Genomic DNA, 25,489 nt, shown 5'->3' with positions numbered 1-25,489 from the left:
ATCTTCACTGGCCAAAGCCCCTATGGCCATGCTAGCAAAATTCCTCCTCATAGGCCCGGAATCTCCCCAAATTCCGTGCACACACACACACACACACACACACACCCCAAGCATGAGAAGGTTTCAATCCCCCATCGGCGGCGTGAATGTCCTATGCGGATTACACTAGCCAACCAACACATGAACGGATGGTGACGACGTTTGCATGTCTTAATTAAAAAAAAAAAACCTTGGTTGTTTGCGAGAGCAGCCACCGTTCGCCTCCTCGCCACCTATTCATTGTGTCGTCTTCTTTACCTTCCCTGGCTGCCTGTAAACAACCTGCGGGTGCTTTGGCCTTGTGCCCTCCTATGTGGTGTGTTTACCCCTGGCTACATGCGCGGCTCCACTTTACCATCATTTTTGTTTCATTTCTGAGACATAATTGTTTATTGATTCCATCTATAAACGATTTTTTCCAAAATTGTTCACATATTCATACTGGTGGGTTTCTAATTCTTATTCATAGGAATCTTTGCAAATACCTTCACCGAGGCTTCACGGTTCCTTCCACACCTTCAATAAAACTTTGATTGCGAATGGAATCGAACTGCAAACGTCATGCGCGTCAAGCCTCCTCTCCTAACCACCATAGCAACGCCTCAAGGTGCTTCAAATCTCTCACCTGAAATTTAAAAAATGCTTCTATGTCTGTCACCGACATGACTTTCTGCAACGCGTTAATGAAGGCCAATGCATAGCCTGACAATGCCACTCTCCCCACCTGGCCTGAGCGCCACCTTCGCCCCTGGAACGACCAGTTGTTCTTGCCTTCCCTACCTTTGTCCCTGGCTCATCATGTCGCCCCTTCCCTTTCTTTCATTTGCAAGCATCATGGCAGATTCTTGTTAATACTTGTTTTTTTTAGAAATGGTAGGCACATGCTCGTTCATTTGGGAGCTTCATGTTCTTGTCCGCCCGCGTGTGATAGAGGCCTTATGGTTATACACTTTCGGGCAGAATGGCGGTAGAATTTCCGACTCGCTTGTCACTAAGCCCTAAGGCAACACTGCCCAACACACTCTCTCTCTCGCTCTCTCTCTCTCTCTCTCTCACGCACGCGCACACACACCCACACACACCGCGCCCTCTTTTCAGCTTCACACACACGATCCTGTCCTCAGACACGGGTTGCGCCAATGGGAATGGAGGTGGAGGCCGTTGCAGATGGAAATGGCATGGAAGATTCTGTTTCGCCGATCAAGCAGGCAATCGTCAGAGCTTTGATGGCTGCATCAGAGGTAGTGTGTTGATTTTGATCACGAATTTGCATTTTGCTAGCCAATTCTCTTTGAGGTGAGCTCATTGTTGTGGTTGCCTTCAACTGCAATTACTGTTTTGGTGCAGCACGATACAACAGAGTACGATAAGTTGCTCCTGGAGTGGAGAGACTTGCGTATCGAGGATCCTGAAAGCAACACCTTCCTGGAGGTTGAAATCTCAAATCATTTCTCATTACAGACAGTCTGAAGTGTCTTGGTTTGTTATGATGATGATTTTGGAAGTGATGCAGTGTAGGTTGAAGGCTTTGTCCCAGGCGGTCTCGTATATCAAGGAGAGAGATCATGAAGAGCTTTTGTCATACGTATGTGAATTGTTCACGTTCTTTTGTGGTATTTTGGGTTCTTTTTTACTGTGAAGCAATTTTGTGCTTTTCAAGCTCCATGGAACATTTCTGGCAGGTTCTGGGAATGAGCTTGTGGATGCACAGCCCTGAAGTATCAAATTCGTTGGCTGAGTTTCTTATAAACTTAGTAGGTTTTTTTTTTCCTCCTCGGGGTATGCTTTGATATTATGGGTGGTTTATTGTAAGAAATGGTCATTGATCATCACTTCTCTGTCTGTGGAGCAGGCTTTTGTAAATGGAGGATGTCTGATTCAGTGTTTGGACATGCTTGTACGCAATTTTCTACCTCCTTCAAGTGGGTTGCCCATTTTCATAGATTTTTTTAGTAGGAGAGCGATCATGAAGGGTATGCCAAAAGAGATCCTCATGCAAAGAAAGAGCGAGCACATGGGAAGGAAGGATTCTACTATGCATTGCCTTCATATGGCGTTACGTAAAATCTCAGAGCTGGTGCCAATCACAGTGATGCATTTGCGCAACATTGTTTTGCAAAGAATGCCCCATAGGATCGTTGACAAAGAGGTAAATCGAGTCTATCTTCTGTTATAGTTCTAGTTTATTTAACAAAATCTCTACAATTTTACTTTTAAATTGAATGTTGTCAAGGTGTTTGGATTGAACTAAGCGTTAGGGTTAGGGTCGATTAGAGAGAGTAACATTCATGGTGTGTTTGTGTGTGCGTAATCAAAGAGAGAGGAAGACAGAACTTAGACTCACTTTAAATTATAATGAAACTCTTGATTATGCATCATGAAGTGAGATCACAAAGAGTTTTCTAGAGGCATAGAGACATGGTTCTCACCTCTTGTTTACACTCCTCCTGCAAATAACCAAGAATGTTTGGGCCATAAGATATTCAATTACTCCCTCATCACTCCTCCCGTAGATACAAAGTCTGAATGACTGGAGAAAGGTCCTTTGTAAGAGATTCCGCAACGGCCAACATTGCCTTCGCATTAGCCGCATCCTTGTCGACACACAATTTGAGATATTCGTCATGTTGAAGGCTGTTGTTGGGAATTTCTCGTGGGACGGGGCTTGGAGCCGTCGACAATATCCCTTAAGCCTTTTCGTGAGAACAAGGTTCGCATGATCAAATTCCAATGAGCGTAGTTATTGCCGTTCAATTTGTCGCTAGTGCTCTAGCAAGGGGGGACCATGTTTAAGTTGAAAGATCTTTAAGTTGAAAGATCTGGTAATCCGGGAAGCCTTCTCGCACTCCAAGGGTGGCCGCACTAATCATAAGCCGCTTTTCCGAAAACTTCTCTGTAGATCTTTATGGAAGTGTTTATGGATTTAGCTCGGATCTAGTACTCCGCACAAACACAAGGGACACTTTATTTCACTTGAAGGAACTAAACTGAAAGAAAGAGAGAGATAAGAGATGACACAGGGATGTCGGGTCCCAACCCTCAAGGGCCCCCTTGCTCTGTTGCCAAAGCAAGTACTTTCTTTATTCTTGCACAAATGCTCATACAATGACTTGATGTTGAGATGTTGATGCTAATGGGTACTGATGTTGTGGTACTTGATGACGTCGACATACGACGACGACGACGATGTCAAGGGTGAAATTTGAAAACGCTAGGTCATCTGCTGTGGATATGCTATTGTGGCAGTATTGTTGGGCTGATCTGCAACCGCCGAGGCGAGCTAGGACTGAAATCTAAAAACGTTGGCTGATCTGGGCTGAATCTACAAAATGTTGGCTGAGGTCTAATGAATATGAAGACGCTAGGCTAATCTGGATACTCATGAAACCCGACGACCATCTGCAAACGGATGGTGCGGGTATTCGCGAGGCTTGGGGCTGAGCTGAAAACGCATGTTTTATGGGCTGAAAATGCTGGTCTTCTGCTGCTGAAAACGGTGATCTTGTCTTGAGAAAATGTTAGGGCTCCTGAGGTGTTGCCTGATTGCTGCGTGCCTGCCTTCTTGTGTCCCTGCTTCTTCTGCTTCTATTGAGTGCCCAATGGGTTTCGTTTATAGTTTTTTAAGCCATTTTCCCTACCTACATTCCAACAAGGGTAAATGAAAAGTCACTTATCAATAAATGACTTATAAGAGGTGGTTCATGCGGTAAAATGCCTGCATGATGAAATGTCGTCCTGTGCAACAGAGGGTATTCAACTATGACTGCGTGGACATGCACGTCTTGCCAGAGGCTCACAGAGGTGCCACGCTCAGTCCTAAGCTACTGGATCATGCTAGACTATGGCAGAACATGTCCAGGTAGCGCAAGTGAAGTGCGCACGTGACATCCCCCCATGTTGAAGGTGAGGCACAACTACCGAACATCTATTTGTACTTCTGATGCTGACTGCTTCTGATGCATGTGGATGCATAACCAATGAAGATTCCTCCAAACGGGTGGATACTGCGGATGTAGATCTAGTGCGATGTAAACACCTACCACATGAGTTGCTAGGTAGCTTTACTACTATCGCAGAATACCAACCTTCGTGCTGACTCTGCCTTGTGAGCAAGTACGACCACTCGAATAGTCCTGTCGTGAAAACATTGCGGGTGAAGCTGAAAGGTAAAGGTGCTCGGAGAAAAATCCAAGGGTTTCCTGTCGATGGAAGTGGATGTACGCTACATGCGAATGCGAAGGCAGAAGAGGTTTAGGGATCTCGTCTCCAACTCCTTCCATATCCGCATAAGAGGCAAGTAGATCTTGGTACTCAAGATTTGGGTTGTCGCGTATTTGATGTCGATCTTCCTTCAAAGACATGGCAATGAAGATGGGATTTGTTAAGTCCATGGGCGGGACTCAAAGATTACAGGGAAAAAAAATTGGGAGAAGTTCTTTGGGTTCTTGATGGTTCTTGATTCTGCTTGGGTTCTTGGTTCTTCTTTAGTTTCTTCCCTTGAGTACGCGAAGCCGAAGCACACAGAGCTTTGATACCAATGTCAGGTGCAACAGAAGCTTTTATGGATTTAGCTCGGATCTAGTCCTTCGCACAAACACAAGGGACGCTTTACTTCACTTGAAGGAACTAAACTGAACTGAAAGAAAGAGAGAGACAAGAGAGCGACAAGAGACGACACAGGGATGTCGGGTCCCAACCCTCAAGGGTCCCCTTGCTCTGTTGCCAAAGCAAGTACTTTCTTTATTCTTGCACAAATGCTCATACAATGACTGGATGTTGAGATGATGATGCTGATGTTCTAGTACTTGATGACGTCGACATACGACGACGACGATGTCAAGGCTGAAATTTGAAAACGCTAGGTCATCTGTTGTGGATTTGCTATTGTGGCGGTACTGTTGGGATGATTTGCAACCGTCGAGGCGAGCTAGGGCTGAAATGCAAAAAACGTTGGCTGATCTGGGCTGAATCTGCAAAACGTTGGCTGAGGTCTGCTGAAGCTGAAAACTCTACGCTAATCTGGATGTTGATGGGAAACCGGCAAGGATCTGCAACCGGATGGTGTGGGTGCTCCGAGGCTTAGGGCTGATATGAAAATGCAGGTTTTATGGGCTGAAAACGCTTGTCTTCTGCCGTTGAAAACAATGATCTTGTCCTGATAAAACGCTAGGGCTCCTGAGGTGTTACCTGACTGCTGGGTGCTTGCCTTCTTGTGTCCCTGCTTCTTCTGCTTCTATTGAGTTTCCAATGGGTTTCTTTTATAGTTTCTTTAGCCATTTGCCCTACCTACATTCCAACAAGGGTAAATGAAAAGTCACTTATTAATAAATGACCTATAAGAGGTGGTTCATGCGGTAAAATGCCTGCATGATGAAATGATGTCCTGTGCAAGTGAGGGTATTCAACTATGACCGACTTGGACATTCACGTCTTGCTAGAGGCTCACAAAAGTGCCAGGCTTAGTCCTAAGCTACTGGATCATGCTAGATTGTGGCAGAACATGTCCACGTAGCGCAAGTGAAGTGTGCACGTGACATGCAGAGAGAGCTTCACACGAAGTGGGCTCCGCAAATTGAATTTTCCCAAGCCACTCCGCACCCTCTGCTTCTCCCAAGCTGCTCGTCTAGCTTTTGAAACTTCTTCAATAGAATCTTCTCGAGAGATGATCTCCCTCTTCTTGGCTCCCAAGCCGCTACTCCCAGAAATTGCTTTGTTGCCTTCTCCAAAATCCACCTCTTCCAAGCGCATGTCTCCTCCGATGCCCCTCTCTTGGGCTCTGCGTCACCAACGCAAGGGGCCATCGACTCCAAGGACTTGCCCTACTTTAACCCTCTCAGTAGACAAATGCCACCCTAGAGTTGCTCGCCCATAGCGTTTTAAAACGCTGGTGGGTCATTGTGTAGTGGTGGGGAGCTCCGTGGTCGCCAAAGAGCACCATCGGTCGGATGTAGTAGGGAGGGGATTGCAAATGCAAGTCGTCACCTTGCTTGCGTTCCAAAACGCAGTGGCCAGGGCAGGGTTCCACTGGCGCTGCCAAGAGAGGAGACCGTCAGAGAGCATTTTAAAACGCTCGAGGCGTGGGGTTTTCATTTGCGGGCAACGCTGCAGGAGTTCATTGTCGGCAACAACGATTTAGAACGCTGCCTACAGAGGGGTGTTTTCGCCAAGGCACTGCCTTGAGCAACTTTTTCGATAATCTGGCAGGAGCAGTGGAGGGGGGAAGAATGTGACATGAGTTTTGGGGTTTCGTGCGTTTCGAGGTTTTTGAAACGTTTTGTTTCGGGACTCAAAGAAAGCCAAACACAGGTTTCGCTTTACATGTATGCGCCTATAATTATACATTGAATATACATACAACTTACCTGTCAAAGACATGTGAAATACCAAAAATCTAGATGGGAGAGTTGAGTCACTTGTGAACAAGGTATTGATTTTTTGAGGCAGCCTTTGTACATGGCTTTAAAAAATCCCCAAGGGCGTGGTTTTAAGGTCAACTAGTCAAAAGGGGGCAAAAAAAGAAACCCAGCTCGTTTTGCTCGTTTTGCTGTTTCGGGGTTTCAGAGGGCCGAAAAGCATTTTTATGCACTATGGGGGGAAGCCGACGTCGACAATAGCAGCATTTTGAGATGCCACTGTGAAGGGTGGGGGGTACGGCCTCTTCTTTTCTCACAGCCGCTCTTCCTCTACCAAGGACTCTTCAACGACACAGCTTTGATATCATGTCAGATATCATGTCAGAGTTGATGATGTGGAAGTGTAGAGAGAGAGAGAGAGAGAGAGAGAGAGAGAGAGAGAGAGAGAGAGAGAGAGAGAGAGAGAGAGAGAGAGAGAGGCTCCTGAACCAATCAACCTTGGCAGTGAGTAACTGAAATGTGTATAGAGTGGAGGCAAGGGGCTGCTTATATAGCAACTTCAATAAATTGCCCTGCCTAGACTTTGACAAATACGTAAAATAAATACCTAAAAGCGAAAATAAATAATGGGATCACATTGGATGGTTCACTTGAGATGCCAAAACTCTAACAGATGCATAGTCATCCAAATTCTCAACAAACAATGCATGAAAGGTGACATATGAGACATATCCAAGGGTGCATCGGTAAAAATGAGACGGATGGTGGTGTCAAGAGTCATCACTGTCCATAGATATCACTCTCCTCTCTCACGCTTCCGCTCTGCACTCTTGACAGTTAGGAAGTTACTTATTCCGCTTAGGGCCGTGATACCACTTGTTAGTGTTAGGGTGGATTAGAGAGTTGCGTTCATGGTGTCTATGTGAGCGCACGCACATGTGTGTGTGTGTGAGAGAGATCAAAGAGACAGAGGGACACAATGTAGATCCACTTTTTTGAAACTCTTAATTATGCATCATGAAATGAGATTACAAAGGGTTTCTATTATAGCATCGACACATGGTTCCCACCTCTTGTTTACACACTCCATGCTCTCATAATAGCTCATAAATGCACTCACATGATGCTCATGCTCTCTTAGCTAGAGAGAGCATGATGTGTTTGAGCCTTCTCTTAGCTAGAGAAGGCTCAAGACTCAGATTTTGTACTTTTTGTTTCACAAAGTTCAAACCATTTCTCGGTTGTACAAACAATGAACACCTTACTTAATGTCTATGACCCTCCCCTATGAGAGGATTACCCCCATGAGATGATTTGTCTATGATGTGTTTGAGCCTTCTCTCTCATGGGGGTAATCCTCTCATAGGGGAGGGTCATAGACATTAAGTAAGGTGCTCATTGTTTGTACAACCGAGAAATGGTTTGAACTTTGTAAAACAAAAAGTACAAAATCTGAGTCTGGATGATGTCAATTTCTTGCTCTCTAAACTTGTTGTTAAGGTGTAAAGCTTTTAGGGATGATACATGATGCAATGGCTCCACCATCTTTGCTGGTCTGGTGAAATGCTTAAGGACAGCAAAGAGAGGGTTGGTTTGAGAATTCTTAAGCTAGGAAGCCCTTGTTTGACCTTAGCAGTAGCAATTTTTCTTACAGATTTGGTCATCTGTCATTTAATGGTTTTGTGTGCAACGATGTTTTTGATTCCTTCATGCTGTTGTGTTTCGTGTTGTAGTGGAATGCACTTTACATGGAAAATATGTTGCGACTAGAACAAGATGCTAAGGGAGACTATATTCAAAACCAAATGCTGCTAGCAGTGGTGGACAGGTTGATTCAGATTGATGTGAGCCATCTTCTTTCCTCCATTCTTTTGTCATTGTGTGTGGCTAAACTGTCATGAGCAATACTTGGTCATAGACTTGTTGAATAAGGTATAACAAATAGATACCCACTTGCATCTCATTCAGAAGAGCAATGATGAGTCTAAAGTGAGTCCATTGAAGCAGCTCACAGCATGGTTTGCTTTACTGTGCATAAAAGGAAGTACAGAGAAGGTTTTCCTGATTATTCATTGGCCTTGATGTCACAGGGAAGTCATATGTATTAATGTGTTTGTGTGACTTGTGAAGGTTGAAATAAGATGGGAAGACATAGTCAAAGAAGACGACAGCAGTAAAATTTTTGTGCTGGACATGGAATTTGATGAGCTGTTGGATGATGTTGAAGCTAACATTGGGCCTGGAAGTGAGGTATGTGCATTGTTGTTTTATTGCTGTTACTCTCTTCAGGCTTGGTAGTTTTAGCATTGAAAGTTACATAAATACAGGCACAACAATTGGCTGGTGTAGTACGAGATTCTGATGGAGAGAGAAGGTTGAGTCTGTGCGCAGTCGCTGACAAAATGGATATTCTCATGGATATGACTCTCCAGCATCTCCAGAAGTGTGTGGAGGCTGGGCGAATTGAGCAGGTTTTGCTTTGGCATAAGATTTCTTTGCTACACAAGTAACTCTTTTAAGAAATTGCATAGTTTATTCTATTGCTCATCTCATTTGTAGGTTTTCAGCACTTTAATGGCGTCATTTCAATCAACCATTTTAGATACGTATAAGTCAAAGTTTACACAGGTAGTGTTGTGCTATGCGTATTTTCCACGTTCTATTATCGTGGGCTAAGAGCAATTGCTTTGCAGTTTCTAATCTTCTACGTGTGCTCGCTTTCACCGTCAACTGTTGGGGACAAGTTCACATCTTTGCTCTGTGAAATCTTAACATCCCCAAACCGCGCTCCTAATACACGGTAGGGTTGTACTCTTAATTTCTGTTGTTTTTTAGGGGTATGAAGTCTATGTAAGCCATGAAGACATGTACATGCTAGTTGAAGTAATTACCTGAATGACCTCTGCTCATTAGTGGCTTAAAAAAGGTTCACAACTCGCTTTATGAATATTTTAATAGAATTTACAAAAGTGATATCACACATAATTGCTTCAATAGAGCTGGTTTTAAGTGAAATAATTTCGCAAATAGGCAAAGGGTGGGAATAAACGGCACATTTTTGAGTTTGTGGCTGTTAATGATTCCCCATAATAATAGAAAAGAATCTCTGAAGGGATTGGAATTAATAATTCATCAAATCTGTCTTTAATGTTGACAGTGAAGTAGAAGTGGCAGGAGTGGATTCTCCTTGTATGGGAGTCCATTAGCTATGAGAATTGAGCAGCAGATAGGTCCAATAGTGCTCTAGGACTGTCCAAGAGGGCTTTGTCTGATTCGAAGCGTTAAAAAAAATCGACACTAATAGAACGGGCTGGCACTAATTAGACAAGCTAGTACCTTAAGCTTGAATTGACCAAATTGTCATGCTAGGGAGGTGCACCCCCAACTTAGTGCACACTTTTTTTTTTTTTTTTTTTGCCACAAGCTGGCAAGCTTTGTATGAGCCATTATAGTTTCTGGGTATAAGCCTTCTATAATTCAGGAAAAGGTGGAGGTGATTGAGGAGATATTGAGGGCTAATAGTCATTAATGGTTAATGTGGATTAGTAGTTAAGAAAATGACTTCATTATTGAGGAACTAATTAACCCCAGAAGAGAGCTTGATTAGTCTTCCATATGGTCCAAGCATAGAAGATTAGGGATAGGATCTAGATGGCTTGTTTGAAATCAACCTAGCCTCGTTTAAAATACTCTAGTACCAGCACTAGAAAAAAGCTTAAGATAGAAAGAATTAATGCAATAAAAAAGTTGTTGATAGGGCGTTTGCACCACTAAGAATAGGAAGAATTTCCACTATCTCAATCGGTTGCAACTGGGACAAAACTTCACAAGGTGAAATCTGCATGCCCGCTAATACTACTAAAATTGCGCCTTGTACAATCATTTATGCAAAGAGGATTAGGCAAGGGTGGATTTATTCAAGCATGACAGTCTTGCAAACAATCCCCCAATGGTGCCGCCACATAATCCCCTAGGTTTTCAGGTTTTCCTAGACTATGGATTGACTCTAAGTTGTAGTAGCATGTCATGTGGCACGTCAAGCCCATGTGCATATGACATTCCTCTTGCTAAAGGTGGCCATGGTTTGCAACTTCTCTTGGACCACCAACCCTCATCCTCCAACTTTGAATCGTTCTTCTCCAAGTCCTGATATTCTACTCTTCCACAATATGAGAAAGGTCCACTTCCGTCTTGACTAGCATGTCCATTGTCACCACCTCCCCCCCAAATACCCCTTGTTGCCAACTGCAAATTAACACCCTTAGTTTCGTATTGCAACCACTATTGAATATGTAATGTAGAGATGGTGTGCATAGTTGTCTTCAAAATGCTTTGCACATCACCACAGGTTGAAGAAAACCCTTCCAAAGGAAAATATCGTTAATCTTTCAATATTTAACACCTTGCAAGACAACACATCCATTCAATTTACTAACCACAAAATCACAACAAAACTCAACGTCGATTGACCATTGTGCCAAGAATGCCAGAGAAAAGTGTCCAAATTTGCCAATATAGATGTTGCCTCAAGTTTGGAGCTCTTCAATACATGATCACTAATGACATCATATTCAAATCCTTGATAAGACACCACAATAACTTGCACATCATTTGTATAACAAAAAGCCACCAAGCTTTGGTAGATCATCCTCATGCTTAGCTTCGAGTACGGCATTGAGTTGAGCACTAAATTTCACTTGTAGCTGTCGAATCAAAGCTAAAATTGGATGTCACAAGTTGGTTGGCGTGGCAACTCCTATGGGGTTAGGGCCATTAAAGACCCCAACATCGGTAGACAACTGGCCAAGGGAACCATAACCCTAAAAATTTGCTAACGTCTACACCCATACGGAGAACCAACAAAAGCCCTTTTTCGGCAATGAAAGATCAGAAGAAAACTTTACAATTCCTGCAGCAATTCGATAATATTTGAGAGCTACACAAAAGAATCTAAAATATTTGGAGCCACAACTTTTCTCAAAGACAATGCTATGCAGTGGTGGAGTTCTATAGCCACCAAGCCTGGGACTTGCAAGCTTTTGAGAACATTTTTGCCCGAAGTTATGTGACATCATTGTTTGAAGTGTAGACTCTAGCAGAATGGGGTAATTTGAAAATGCTCGCCACGGAAACTATGGAAGACTACAACTAGAAGTTTTTAGGCATTTATCTTTCGGTGTCTTTCTTCAAGCTAATAACCTTGGAGAACCAGTGTGAGCGCTACACCATAAGACCACCATCTCTGCTTTAGGAGTATTGTTTATCAAAGCAAGTTTCGACCATCCAAGAACTCATGGACCATGCAACAGCTAGCTACAAATTCATGAAGGGAAGATTGGAATATACAAGTGATGGCCGACCAACATATACCGAGAATCCTTGACAACAGCGAACAAATTCTCAGGATCCTATCGACACCTCGATTCAACCTGCACAACCTCGCTTGACCACCCGTCAACAAAAACTCTACAACAAGGAAGGGGCTCCCAATGTTTCCACGCGGGGCACACTTTCTATGTCTACCCCCACAAAGGTGATAAAACTCCAGAGTAACTCCTGCCATGAAAGCTAGAACCTCAGAAGAACTTGTTCCAGAGATGTAGGGAATTTTTTATCTACTCTTCCAAGGCATTATGCAGAGCTTATGGAAAGATATGTGCACATAAAGCTCTTATCTTCTTCGCTCCAAGAGCCACCACAAACTTCATCCACCCAGAGCTCCTCAAGCAGATGGACTTTGAGTACGACCAATTTGCTGGAATGTTGCAGCTTAATTTGTTCATGTTGCTGCTTAATTGGATGTTCTTTTGGCAAGTTCAAGAGGAGTATGACGGGCTGATTTTCAACTGCTACGATTGGGAAGAGGACACCTAAAAAATATAAGTTTACAAATGGGATAGTCCTTAAAAAGCCAAAAATCAGGGGTTGAGTCTTTGGTTAGAAACTACCACCTTCAAAGAGAGAAAACAGAAATAGACTCCTTTTCCATAATATGTCAAAACAAAAATTGTTCTGCGCTAGGTCAAAGTCAGTTGAATACGTATACCATGGAAGGACCTAGCCTAGAAAAGAAGAGGGTGTCTTGGCACTTTTGCTAACAATAAGTGTATCCTCTCTATGACAACCACTATAGCCAACAGTGTAATAAGATGTCAGCATCCTTAAATCCACAGAAAATGGATCTTTTTGAAAGAGACCACCAAACCAAGTGCCTCAATAGTAGCTACAAAGAGAAGTTTGTTGGCTAATTTTGTATTGGATATGGTACGATTGCTCAAATTTTCAAGAATCCAGTGCAAGTTCACAAAGAAAGCATATTAGCTGCACAAATGGTATGATTGCTCAAGTTTTTGAGAATCCGGTGCAAGTTCACAAAGAAAGCATATCAGCTGTAGTAAATTTCAGAAGCTCAAGTGTGTGAGCCTCAAGTGTGCACTTCCTCTTTAGTGTTCATGTATCATCTCATATTGTATGAATGGTGTATGCTTTCTCACCCATGTGAAGAGTCATATCCCTCACGAGAAGTTTGTTGGCTAATTTTGTAAAAGCTATGGTATAATCCCTCGAGCTATCAAGAATTAGGTGCAAGTTCACAAAGGAGGCATATCAGCGGTAGAAAATTTCAGATTTGATGGTGTGATACATCCAATAGCTGGGCACAACACGACACCTTAGGAGCTAGGGGTGTAATCACTTCCGGCAAGTGATCGAACATAAAGACAGACAGAGCGGCAATCTACACACTTTAACACTTAATATCTGAGAGAACTGTACAACATACTATGAGATACATGGCCACTTTCACTGTCTCTTTAAAGAGGGTATCAGGCCGAGTTATGAGATACAAGGATCAGAGATGTCTTGGACTCTTATCTACTGGAGATTCAACACCATCGAGCAGGGTTGCTGAGAAAAAGAGAGGCTCTCAGACCGGGAGACACACCCAGACACAGATCACAGTGTTCTTCCATCTAGAGATTGAGGAGAGAGGAGAGCAGCCAGAGAGGAGGGATACAGGGCATATCAATAGCAGAGGTATACTGAGCAAATGAGCAGCAGAGCTGGGGAGATCTAGGAGGCCTAGGATGAGGGGATGCTCCCATCGCTGGAGAAGGTTGCTGTAGAGGATCATATTTTTATTGGCAAGACATGGGAGACGCCGTGCGCAGACTCTCACCATGGAGGACATCGACATGATCATGCACCGACCAATGGGAGCCATCTCCAGATTCTAACACATACATATCCACCATTTTGTATTTGTTCTCTGAGATACACTCCCACCTTTTGTATACGTACCCCTCAGGCTCTTGATACCCACATTTTACTCTCTAGTAGTGTTTCTGTTTAGTTAGTTTCTTTCTTTTTATCCAGACCCTGTATCAGATTCACCATGATGTAACTCTTTGCTCTCATAGGTCATTTTGGCCTTAAGATGTGTGATGATGTAAATATAGCATTCATTTCATTTTCCTCTCCCTCTCTCTCTCTCTCTCTCTCTCTCTCTCTCTCTCTCTCTCTCTCTCGCGTGCGCAGCGAGCTTTTTCTGTGAAAAAGACCAAGACTGAATACAAGACCAGCTGCCATGACGCAGCCAAGAAGTGTTTTAAATCCTCTGGGTTTGGGGTTGGAGGGGTGTTGCTCAGAGAGGACGACGTAGAATGCACAACAAAAGGTGTGTAAAGCTCCAAACGTAGGTTTATATGCACAAGTTTTCATCAATCCTTTTTACCCATCGCACTTTTAAAAACATTGTTAGGCTGGTGTGTATACATACCTAGCTCTACATTCACTGGTCACAATTGATGATTGTAGTTGAGGATGTAATATCTAGTTGATGACGTGGGACCGATTCAGGTTTTTAATTGTTTGCTGAGAAAAAGAGAGGCTCTCAGACCGGGAGACACACCCAGACAAGATCACAGTGTTCTTCCATCCAGAGATTGAGCAGAGAGGAGAGCAGCCAAAGAGGAGGGATACAAGGCATATCAGTAGCAGAGGTATACTGAGATTGAGCAGCAGAGCTGGGGAGATCTAGGAGGCCTAGGATGAGGGGATGCTCGTATCAGTGGAGGAGGTTGCAGTAGAGGATCAGATTTTTATTGGCAAGACATGGGAGACGCCGTGCGCAGACTCTCACCATGGAGGACATCGACATGATCATGCACTGACCAATGCAAGCCATCTCCAGGTTCTAACACATACATATCCACCACCTTTTGTATACGTACCCCTCAGGCTCTCGATACCCACATTTTACCTCTCTAGTAGTGTTTCTGTTTAGTTAGTTTCTTTCTTTTTATCCAGACCCTGTATCAGATTCACCATGATGTAACTCTTTGCTCTCATAGGTCATTTTGGCCTTAAGATGTGTGATGATGTAAATATAGCATTCATTTCATTTTCCTCCTCTCTCTCTCTCTCTCTACAGACAGTTGTATTGGTTTTATCTCATAGCAGACTTCCTTTGGCCTCTGTGTATTGTTGTGACCTCTCTCTAAACTCGACAGCACCAACTTGAGGGCTACTCTGTTCGTGCTTCAGAAATCCCTATGCATGAGGTTAAGCATGTTTTGGTGTTGAATCAGTGCCGCATAACTGCTAGGCCTTTGATATTTTTACATTGGTTTCTCTCTCTCTCTCTCTCTCTCTCTCTCTCTCTCTCTCTCTCTCTCTCTCTCTCTTTCTCTCTCTCTCTCTCTCTCTCTGGTGTTGCAGCTGAGTTTACGCGCGCGAGAGATAGCAATAGGCGAGCAGGAGCAGCAGAGCTGCGCGAGCAGGAGCAGGCAAGAGGAGCAGCAGGGCAGGCGAGCAGGAGCAGGGCGCACACAAAGTTCTCCCGCTCTGATCGTACTCACACACGCTCTCTCTGCAAGCTCCGCTACGCGTAAGAAGACTTTCTACGCGTAGCAAGTCCTGTCCTACGCGCGCCCCGGCTCCCCCTTCATCTACGCGTAGAAAGTCAAATAGCTCCTACGTTGAAGTTTAAAGATTTTTAAGCTTTAAGATAAACTTTTAAGTTTGCCCTATTCTCAGTCCCTCACCCTAGTACCCTACCCACATTTGTGGCTCGGGTTCGATGGATCCGCCTACCGAAGGGGAAGGGCCGGGTGTAGATAGCTACACCACCCCAAAAAAAACAACAGCTACATTTAAACGGAGAAACAGAGATATTGTACTATCACCAGGATTCTTACGAGTGGGGAAAACCTCCAAGATACATGATGAGCTAATGATGGAGAAGGTCCAGGTGATGCTCAAATCAGAGCTAAACTATATGAGGGATGACATCAGGAAGGAAATGCACGCAAGCGTTGAGAGCTATAGGAACTCCATGTATGGAGACACGATGAGAGAACTAAGGAGAGAGATCCGGGGGATACAGAATGAGGAGATTCAGATCTTGAAAACGGAATTACGAAACCTAATCAAGGCCGAAGTAAATGTAACACAATGCGTTATGCAAAAGAAACTCGATGAGGCAGTAGCAAGTTTTGAAGCATGGAGAACAAATATGGAAAAGCACATGGGGAAAAAAGATGCAATAATCGAGGAGCTAAAAGGAGAACTTGCGGCTTGCAAATTTGCAACTAAGGAGAAGGGAGACCACCAACCTTCGGTGCTAAAGGAGCTCGAGGACATGAAGGATCATATGAAAGCTGTACGGGAAGGAGATGAACAGAAATCGAAAACGGCATCTTCATGGGCGGAACGTCTTTTTAAGACACAAGAAAAGGTTGATGAAGCAGAGAAACAGATTGAGGATGCGAAGAAAGGGAAGGCCCATATGCCCGCACCTACCTCCACCATTATTAATATGACCATTGAGGAAGAGCAGAAAAGGAAGAATCGGGCTCTGCATATGCGGGTCATAGGAGTCAAAGACAAAGAGAATGGAGATGAAGAAGTGGAGGAACTGCTACAATGCATGGGCATCACAAAGCCTACTCACACAAGTGCATGGAGAGTGGGCAAGAAAGGAATCGATGAGAAGGGAAACGTAAAGGATAGGGCACTTATTCTCCGCTTCCCGAATATAGAAATAAGGAAACAATTTCTAAAGAAGAGACCAACTCTTAAGAAAACTGGTATTTTCCTGGGAGATGACCTTACATTGGCACAAGTGGCACACATGCAAGAGTTGATGCCAGAGATCAGGGCAGCAAGAGAAAAGGGGAAAATCGCCTTTTATATAGGAGGGAAAGTAGTGGTTCTGGAAAAGCGCTCAGCATGACGGTGCAAGACCTATGGGGCGACGCTCCGGATAGCGGCGTGGAATTGTAATGGATTATATAGGCTAGATGTAGGTGCCTTTGAAGACAGCTTTAGGGGCAGAGACATAGTTTTCTACTTAGAGACACACTAGATACCGAGACAGCGTATGCCACATGTGAAGGGTTATTTATGGGAAACAAGTGGTTGACCAGACAAGAGATCTCTACGAGATAGCCGGGGTTCAGGAGGAGTAGCAGTCTTATTTAAAGAGGAGCTGAAACCACTACTACAGATTATCAGGAAAGATGAGCAAGCAAGGTATATGTGGGTGAGAATGAGAGCCGAGTGTAACCGGCGTGTTAACTTCAAAAAGGGCGGTAGACTTTACTTCAAACCTTGATTTAGCTTTCACCCATTATTAGTCGTCTATTCTACCTGTGCTATAATGACACAAGAGAGGGGAATGGGATACAGATGCTAGAATGCATTTGTATGCGAGTCAGACACCATATTGGCCCCTAAATAGGTGCCCCTTTCGGTATTTCTTTATTCTTTAAAAGAGGGAATAAAAGCTGTGGTTCCCTACAAGCTGCCCCGCACAATCTGGGCTGAATTTCTTCTGTTCTGGCTCGATTTCGGCAGCATAACTGTACTAGGACCCTTCACATTCAGTATCCCCACGCATTAGATGACTTTCCCGACGCATACGGACACTTAGCAAAACCTGGCGAGAATCTGCAGCACGCTGAATTCTCTGTTTTCTGCCCTGAAAATGCGCCAGATCACCTGTACAGCGGTCCCCTCGCGTCCCCGAACCTCCTGGGGGTATTAGGGTCCGTTTAGGGCCGAAACCCTAAACCTGCAAAAATACACAGCAGGCTGTAATTCACTGTTTCGGGCTCCGTTTCGCGTGCCGGTCGCATTTGTAGCAAGTCCTCGAGCTCCCGCCCCTGTAGGGCTACTTGCCCTTTGAATCGGACGGGATTTCGCCTGTGAAACCTCTCCGAATTCACTTGTACCTGCGGGGGATTAGCCGCTAGCTAATCCAGTACCTGTGCAAGAGGCTCTTGCCTCGGTAATCGCGCACGAACCCACATAACTGTACATTGGTCAAATGAAAAGCCCACTAGAGGGGCATAGCCATAAAGAATAGGGGAGAGAGAGAGCAGTGAGAGGTGTGCAGGTCATGACATCCTGCACCTCACTGTACATAGAGGGTAAGCCAACACTCCATTGAAGCTCTCCCACCTGTGACAGCACTAAAAAATGAGCTCACAACTGAAAATCACGTTTTTGCCTTCTCTTTAAGTAGTAAACTGGCCTCAGAGTGCCAAGTGTCACTCATTTGTGCATTTTCCCGCTTTAGACCCTCGGGTCTAAAAATATCTCACCTGCTGCCTCTGTTGACTTGGCCACAGAGTAACAAAATGATCCCCATGTCAAACTGCACGTAATGACGCGAAGACATTTTGCCGTCCATAAATAGCAGTCCCTAAAATTTAGGAGTTTCTGCCATTACATTCTTCTAGGTCATCTGACCCTCTTTGTACATTGCAGCCACACCCAGAACTGAAATATAGCCTATGTAGCAAAGGATTCCGCTTTGGCTAGCCAATGACCCCACTTTGGCTAACCATAGTCCTTGTCCAACCTTAGTGCTCTTTAGCCCTCAGGCCTGGACTCTCTCTGAACAGTTCCACACTAGCTATGTAATGCAGGGCAGTTAGATTTCCAGAGGGGTGTTTCCAAAAGGTAAAACAAACGAAATTCCCCAAAGAAAGAGAAAATAAACAAAAATGGAATTGCCACTGGTTGGTGACATACCTCCCTCTTGAAATCTCAAACGTCCTCGTTTGCACCTATGTCGTACATGCTTACAGTCAGCACTCGGGTGTCCGAACACCGTGTCGACACATGTACGACACATACATGCTCACAGCCAACACCTCGTTGACACATGTATTGCCTGCGTGTGGACCCTGTCCCAATGACATAGTGGAAGCGTCACACTCTGCCATTGCTTTGAGTCCATAACTTTCCAATGACAAAATGGAAGCGTCACATTTTGCCACTGTCTTTTAGTACACGTTGGATCCAGTAACCTTTGGAGCATACCCAAACCGACAATTTAAGAATGCAGTTACACATGTACTCTTCAATAGAAATAATTGTTGTACCCTTGACAAACTGACAAGAAATACTCACTTCTATAGCACTAAACAAACTTTTGGACATTCCATAAGAGCAATTGCCAAACTGACAATCTGTACAGCTCTAACATTCATGTAACATGCACTTCATTTGAGCTCACTGTAAGTAACATGTACATCATTTCTTTCAGAAGCCATTGTCACACTGACAATCCATGTAGCTCTGAATCTCAAGGGGTCAAGGTAGGTTGCAAACCAAGGTTTTAAGTTCCCATACTTTTAGTGACTCTGCAAGTTCACTTTTTTCCATCCACTTGACATCCAGAGGTGAATAGCTTTTGAACTTTACCAAACAGCACCTTGCAACCTTGCCTTTTCTTTTCTTTCTTTATGTGCCAAAATCTAAGATCTTGTCAAGTTCCTCGACTTCCGGCTGATCTTCAGCTGGCATATCTTCTGGCACATCACCCACATAGGGTCTGAGAAGACTCACTTGAAATTCCAATTCTCAAGCAATTTCAGCCTTTATGCAATATCACTGATTTGCATACTAAGCATCGAAAACAATCTTTCTTTGCTCATTATCTTGATCTTTGGAGATTAACTTGTGATCTACCCTTATGCTGTCACTTTTATTGGGCTGAGAATTCTCTTTTTGACCCAATTTTGGCAGCATAACTATAGTAGAAACCTTCACAACCAAAAATCCACATATCCAAGTGATTATCCACGCATAATAGAGCACTTTTGCAAACCTGTCCTGGAAATTCAGCACGCTGAATTCTTTGTTTTTCGCTCCTAAAATGCTCCAGATCACTTGTATTTCTGTCCTCTAGCTTCCCCGAAGCTCTTGGGACAAAAAGGCATCAAATAAGGTCAAAACCCTAAATCTGCAAAAAAATACAGCAAGCTGTATTTTCTTCTTTCGGGCTCTGTTTTGCGTGCCAATCGCACCAATTCGTAGCCTTTGATCTTCTGCATCAGTAGGACTACTTGCCCTTTGATTTACACGAGATTTCTCGTAAGAAATCTTGTTAAATCATCTTGTACCTGTTTTGAATTAGCCTTTAGCTAATTCGGTACCTGTATGAAATCATTCCAAGTGGAAGGAGTCTGTCCTTGTAACAACAGTGTATTCCACCACTGACTTGCATTTTTTTTTTCCAGAAGTGGCAACTTTCCTTACTTTAAATGCTCCTTCCAACAAATGCTTTGTCATACTGTTCGAGGAAAGAGAAAACCTTTGTCCTCTCATCAAAGCCATTGAATGTGTCAATGGACTCACTGATCATCTTCTTTGTATGGCTTTAGCTTATCCATTGACTCCAAATTGTCAAAAGAGACAGTTTGCATAATGGGTACACCTGTGGGAGCCATCTGTACTCCTTGGCCAGTAACATGTTGATGTCCAGGTGTCATATTCACTGATGGGATTGAAAAACCAGCCATACCCAAGTTGCCTTGTGACACCCCAAACTGACCTTGTGTGCCCTGAAATCCTGGGTGCAAACCAATGTTTGCATACATGGGGTTGGGCACCATGCCTTGCATACCCCTAAACACTGTTCTTGGCATGCCAAAACTGCCTTGAACTTGATGTGCTATTGATGAAGATTGTATGAACTCCATAAATCTTGGATTCTCCATCAATTGCTTGAACATGGTCACAGCAGTAACAACCTGCAAAGCTTTCTCTGCTTGGCCTGAACTCTCGCCAATTTCATGTGCAGTTGGAATAGGCTCTCTATCCTCTGAAGAGGAACCCTCTTCCTTGTTGCCATCCATCTTGTATCCAAAGAAAGACTCGTAGCCTTTCTCACTTGTATCCAAAGAAAGACTCTCGTAGCCTTTCTCACCTGTAAATCCAAAGAAAGACTCGTAGCCTTTCTCACCTGTATCCAAAGAAAGACTCGTAGCCTTTCTCACCTGTAAATCCACTCCATATAAGCAGTCTCGGATTGCTCTTCGGCGTATAGTACGTCGCAAGAAAAGGGCATTTTTAGCCAAACTGGAGAAGGATTTATATCAGCTCTTCTTGAGTTAGGACTCACATGAGACCTGGTTATATATGGTATCTGGATAGCCTCCATTACCAGATCCGCTAGAGCCATGCCTTGCTACTAGTACTTTCTTTACTACGGAAATGGTGAAAAAACTCAGTGATAAGATGAAGACAAGAAGAGCATATGATCATGATGGTTTAGTAGCAGAACACCTGATCCATGCGAGGGATCTACTTTCAGAAGTCCTTGCTCGTCTGGTTAATCGGGTCATGTGTGAAGGATTACCAGAATCTTGGAAATTATCTACTATCGTACCTATTTTCAAGTCAGGGGATCCTATGATACCCGGGAACTACCGTACCATTAAGGTAGGTCAGACATTGACCCGACTGTACGTATCCATTCTTGAACAAAAATTGAGTAGATGGGCAGAGAATGAGGGCATAAGTGCAACAGGACAAGCTTGATTCAGGAGGGGTTATTCCACTTTAGATCATATTCTTACGATCAGAGCCATTATTGAGGAAGGAAGAGCAAGCGGGAGAAGGATGTATTGTTGCTTTGTGGATTTTCGGAAAGCTTTTGATACAGTACCAAGGGCCAGATTGATGCGTAGGATGCAAGAGTTAGGGGTCCCCAAAGAGATTATTTGGGGGATCATGGCCTTATACGGGTCACCTACTTTATTTGGTATGTACATAGATGAGGTATCAGATTACATTGATAGAGAGGGTGAGAGAGGTGCTCAACTTGCAGGGTCATGGATCCCTTTGTTGTTGTATGCAGATGATATTGTATTGATAGCAGAATCACCAGATGGAATGCAGAGGCAGCTAGATGCACTACATAAATTCGCGGAGGACAGTGGACTGTCGGTAAACTTGGGTAAAACCAAAGTTATGGTGTTTAACACCACACCGCAGTGGGTTAGGAGATCGGCACCTACATTTGCATATGGCCAGGATACGGTAGAGTACACAGACGCATACACATACCTTGGTGTGGTATTTGCAGGACCGAAGTTTACTCTTAAGAAAGCAGCGGATTCTAGATTGTCCAGAGCCTCTGCGGCCTTGGGAGGGTTGGAGAGGATGTGTTCACTAGTGCAGTTTCAGGAAGCACGAACAAAACTTTGGCTCTTTGATACTGTGGTGGCTTCGGCTATGCTTTATGGGGTGACCATCTGTGGATCAGGATAATTGCAAGTCAATGGAGAGACCTTTGGTATCTATGATTTCCCGAATGATTAGAGCCAAGGCCTCCGTACCACACGCGATTACCCGAACGGAACTAGCTGTCCCTCCGATAGAAATTGAAGCTCTTACCAGATCAGTGTCCTTTATACATGGTTTGTGCGATACAAATAATTGCCGATATACTAGACTGGCCCTCGAATCCTCTCGACAATTAGCAATGAAAGGGGATACATCATGCTGGTATGCGCAACTGTCCTCGTGGTTTCAGAGACACGGGTTCAGTATGGAAAGATTACCCCCCTTCCAATACTCTCTTGAGGCTCCATCACTGGCAATTACACGAACGGAGATTAACAAAATCATCCGTCAGGATCTTATATAGTTGGATACTAAGAGGACATGGGTAGACCCTACACAAGAATTGGGCACGAAGGTGGCCGACTACGAAGAGAACTTCCTACAGCTATTTGAAGATGGATTTGTGATTCGCCCGAGCTACATGGATACCCACCTGTCTCATGGTTTGAGATGTGCTATTGGTCAGATTCGTACATCCTCACACCAGTTGGAAATTGAATTTGGCAGATTTAGGGGAATCCCACCTGAGGGCAGAATTTGCAAGTTATGCGGAATGGAGCCGGAGACAGAATTACACTATATATGCCACTGCACCGTATACTATGAGATACGTGGGTGTTTCCATTGCCTATTTAAAGAAGGCTTTGGACCTCTAGATAGAGTCATGCAATACCAAGATCAAAGATGCTTAGGCTTGTACCTACTGGAACTACATCGGCACAGGGATAATCTAATGAGAAGACAAAGAGCACTACAGCCTCAGAGGCAGATCACAGATTTCTTCGGATCGAGAGAAGCAGGAGTGGAAGGAGAAGCAAGAGGCCAGCAGCCAGCACAAAGGAGTACCCACATTCATACCAAAGGCACCCTCATTGACAGGGCGATTGAGCTTAGGAAATCGAGACGACCACGACCGAGATGCAGAAGCACACTTCACCGGAGGAGACTACAACAAAGGGTCAGAAGCATTCTAGCCAGACACCCAGAATGCTCCTAAGAAGTTTATTTTAATACTTTGTATTTAGTTTTTCACATTTATTTTCACACTTTCACACTTTTCACACTTAGTACTTTAGTACTAAGGTACCTAGACATTGTAACAGATTCACCACTTTTGTATCAGTTTGGTCTCATAGGTCATTCTGGCTTTTTGAAGACGTTAATATAACATTTCATTTCATTTCATCTCTCTCTCTCTCTCTCTCTCTCTCTCTCTCTCTCTCTCTCTCTCTCTCTCTCTCTCTCTCTCGCGCGCGCACAGCTAGCTTTTGCTGTGAAAAAGACCAAGACTGAATACAAGACCAGCTGCCGTAACGCAGTCAAGAAGTGTTTTAAATCCTCTGGGTTTGGGGTTGGAGGGGTGTTGCTCACAGAGGACGACGTAGAATGCAGTAACAGAAGATGTGTGCAAAGCTCCAAATGTAGGTTTATATGCACGACCATCAATCCTTTTTACCTATCGCACTTTTAAAAACATTGTTGAGCTCAATCATTGTTCAGTGTGTTGTCATCTCTTAAGCTATAATAGCTACATTTTGCAGAGACGTTTGTTTTAAGTGCAGGCTGGTTTGTATACATACCTAGCTCTACATTCACTGGTCACAATTGATGATTATAGTTGAGGATGTAATATTTAGTTGATGACGTGGGACCGAGTCAGGTTTTTAATTGTTCTTGACCATGCTAATTTTGTTAACAGAATGTCTGCCGCAGCATATCTTGCAAGTTTCCTTGCACGTGCCAAGTATCTTCCATTAAACATAATTTCATCGTCCTTGAAGCGGTAGGCTCTCTAGTTTTGCCTTTTCATGGGGTGGTCTCAAATGATTAAATTTCTGACTCCTATTTTAACAGAGTTGTAAGCTGGTGTATAAGCTATACTCCTAGACAAATTGAGACAAAAGGGGCTTTAACAGTAGATGCTGGAGTCCATGGCGTGCTATATTCCGCTTGCCAGGTGAGGAAATTCAAGCTAGCAGCAATGTTCCCTTCTTATAATTTATCAACAATGTACAACTTTTAGATACATGTGGATGGAGTAGTTTTGATTACATGCTCATGAAAGATGTGACTGCAGGCTGTCATGTATGTGCTGTGTTTTAGGATGAAAACATTACTAGATGACCTAGATGCACGTGAAATGTTGTACAAGTTGCCTCTCGACGATCTTTTAAGGCACAGCCTAAATCCGTTGAAGGTATTTTCAGTTTCTTTCTCAGTAGACGGTTGAAGCAGTTTATCAGTCATAATTAACTCTCTCTCTCTCTCTCTCATACTAGCTGTGTCTACGATCCGTGGTCGACGAATTTTTAAAGCAAGCAACTGCAGCACATCTTGTCAATGCAAATTTGTCGTCTGAGGTGAACAGGAACATCGATGCTCTTGAATTAAACACATTCGGTGGCATTAATCGGCTCGATATGTTTTTCCCTTTTGATCCTTATTTACTGAGACAGTCGGACAGGTTCATCCTTTTACCTCTCTTTTCACATCTCATAGAGGTGTATATAATGTTGGGTGCCATCTCTCATGACCGTGTCTGCATGTTCCTGTTGCAGATTTATAAGACCAAATTTCATATTTTGGTCCATGGTGCAATGCCCAGAAGACGAGTTATCCGATTCTGACATAGAAGGCAATGAGAATGAGGGAGAAGGTTTGATTGCTTCGGAGGCCAAAGGAAAACTGTTCAGAGAGAGCTTTGAAAGGCCCGGGTCTGTAGAGCTACATTCTATGGAAGACAATGACAGTGTTACTGAGGACGAAGATGATTTGGAAGGTTTTGAGATCTCAATGAACCGGATGTCACTGACACCAGGTGACTTGGTGCCTTCACATTTTATGAGAGCCAGAGCGTTGAAGTCACCTCTGCCTCTCCCTGCAAAATTGACCCCTGAGGTTTTACAACGATATTCAAATTCATTTTGCTGATGTTGGTTTTGAGGCATCGTTTTACACATCTGAAAGTTTATGCACACCATAAATGGAGTTTATAGCTTGGATGATCCCTTAATTGTATGGGTTGTCCGTGGAATCTGGACTATCATTGCAGAGGCGGCACCTGAATGGAGGCTGCATGATTGGAGACATTATTTGATTGGATGAAGGTGAGTACGCTGAGTTATGAAAGTTGGCTCCAAATAGAGCCATGTTTCATACAGAACAAGTTAATTATGGTAATGACATTTACGGGATCATGGAGGAGGAGCTGTAAAGGTTCTGATTGGTTGGGTTTAGATCGAACCTTAAGAGGCTGCTGTCATGTATAATGAATAGATCTCAGTAGTTTGGAATGGTTCCAAGCCAAAGATTTAGCTGCTTACCACATCATGGATTTTGAGAGCCTGCGTGGTCATTGTGGTATCCCTTTGTAACTCGTACAACTCCATTTGTCATTATTGAGAGGAAATTTGTATAGTGTGATGAATGCCAAGAGAAGCTTTTGTTTGTGGTAA

General features: G+C 43.7%; 1 protein-coding gene across 2 annotated transcripts; it reads left to right on the top strand.

Annotated features, from left to right (window-relative positions):
- The first annotated feature begins 1,028 nt into the window (after nucleotides 1–1,028).
- On the top strand, nucleotides 1,029–25,489 carry LOC147437643 (RNA polymerase I specific transcription initiation factor RRN3 protein). Of its 2 annotated transcripts, none has more exons than XM_086487143.1 (15): nucleotides 1,029–1,280; nucleotides 1,387–1,470; nucleotides 1,553–1,624; nucleotides 1,722–1,793; nucleotides 1,892–2,188; nucleotides 8,126–8,236; nucleotides 8,523–8,642; nucleotides 8,720–8,863; nucleotides 8,952–9,020; nucleotides 9,086–9,192; nucleotides 23,734–23,817; nucleotides 23,889–23,991; nucleotides 24,112–24,231; nucleotides 24,314–24,498; nucleotides 24,593–25,489. In XM_086487143.1, exons 1-15 carry the CDS (start codon nucleotides 1,179–1,181, stop codon nucleotides 24,963–24,965), a joined length of 2,043 nt encoding a protein of 680 aa, XP_086343269.1. In that variant the 5' UTR covers nucleotides 1,029–1,178; the 3' UTR covers nucleotides 24,966–25,489. The 2 variants fall into 2 exon arrangements, with proteins under 2 accessions (XP_086343269.1, XP_086343270.1); XM_086487144.1 differs by having other exon boundaries at nucleotides 1,230–1,280; nucleotides 1,558–1,624.

This window comes from Adiantum capillus-veneris, chromosome 17 (genome assembly GCF_014529385.1).
Source record: "Adiantum capillus-veneris isolate H3 chromosome 17, ASM1452938v2, whole genome shotgun sequence".
NCBI classification, from domain to species: Eukaryota; Viridiplantae; Streptophyta; class Polypodiopsida; order Polypodiales; family Pteridaceae; genus Adiantum; species Adiantum capillus-veneris.
The sequence above is the reverse complement of the archived record's forward strand: the minus strand, read 5'-3'. Positions and strand labels throughout refer to the sequence as shown.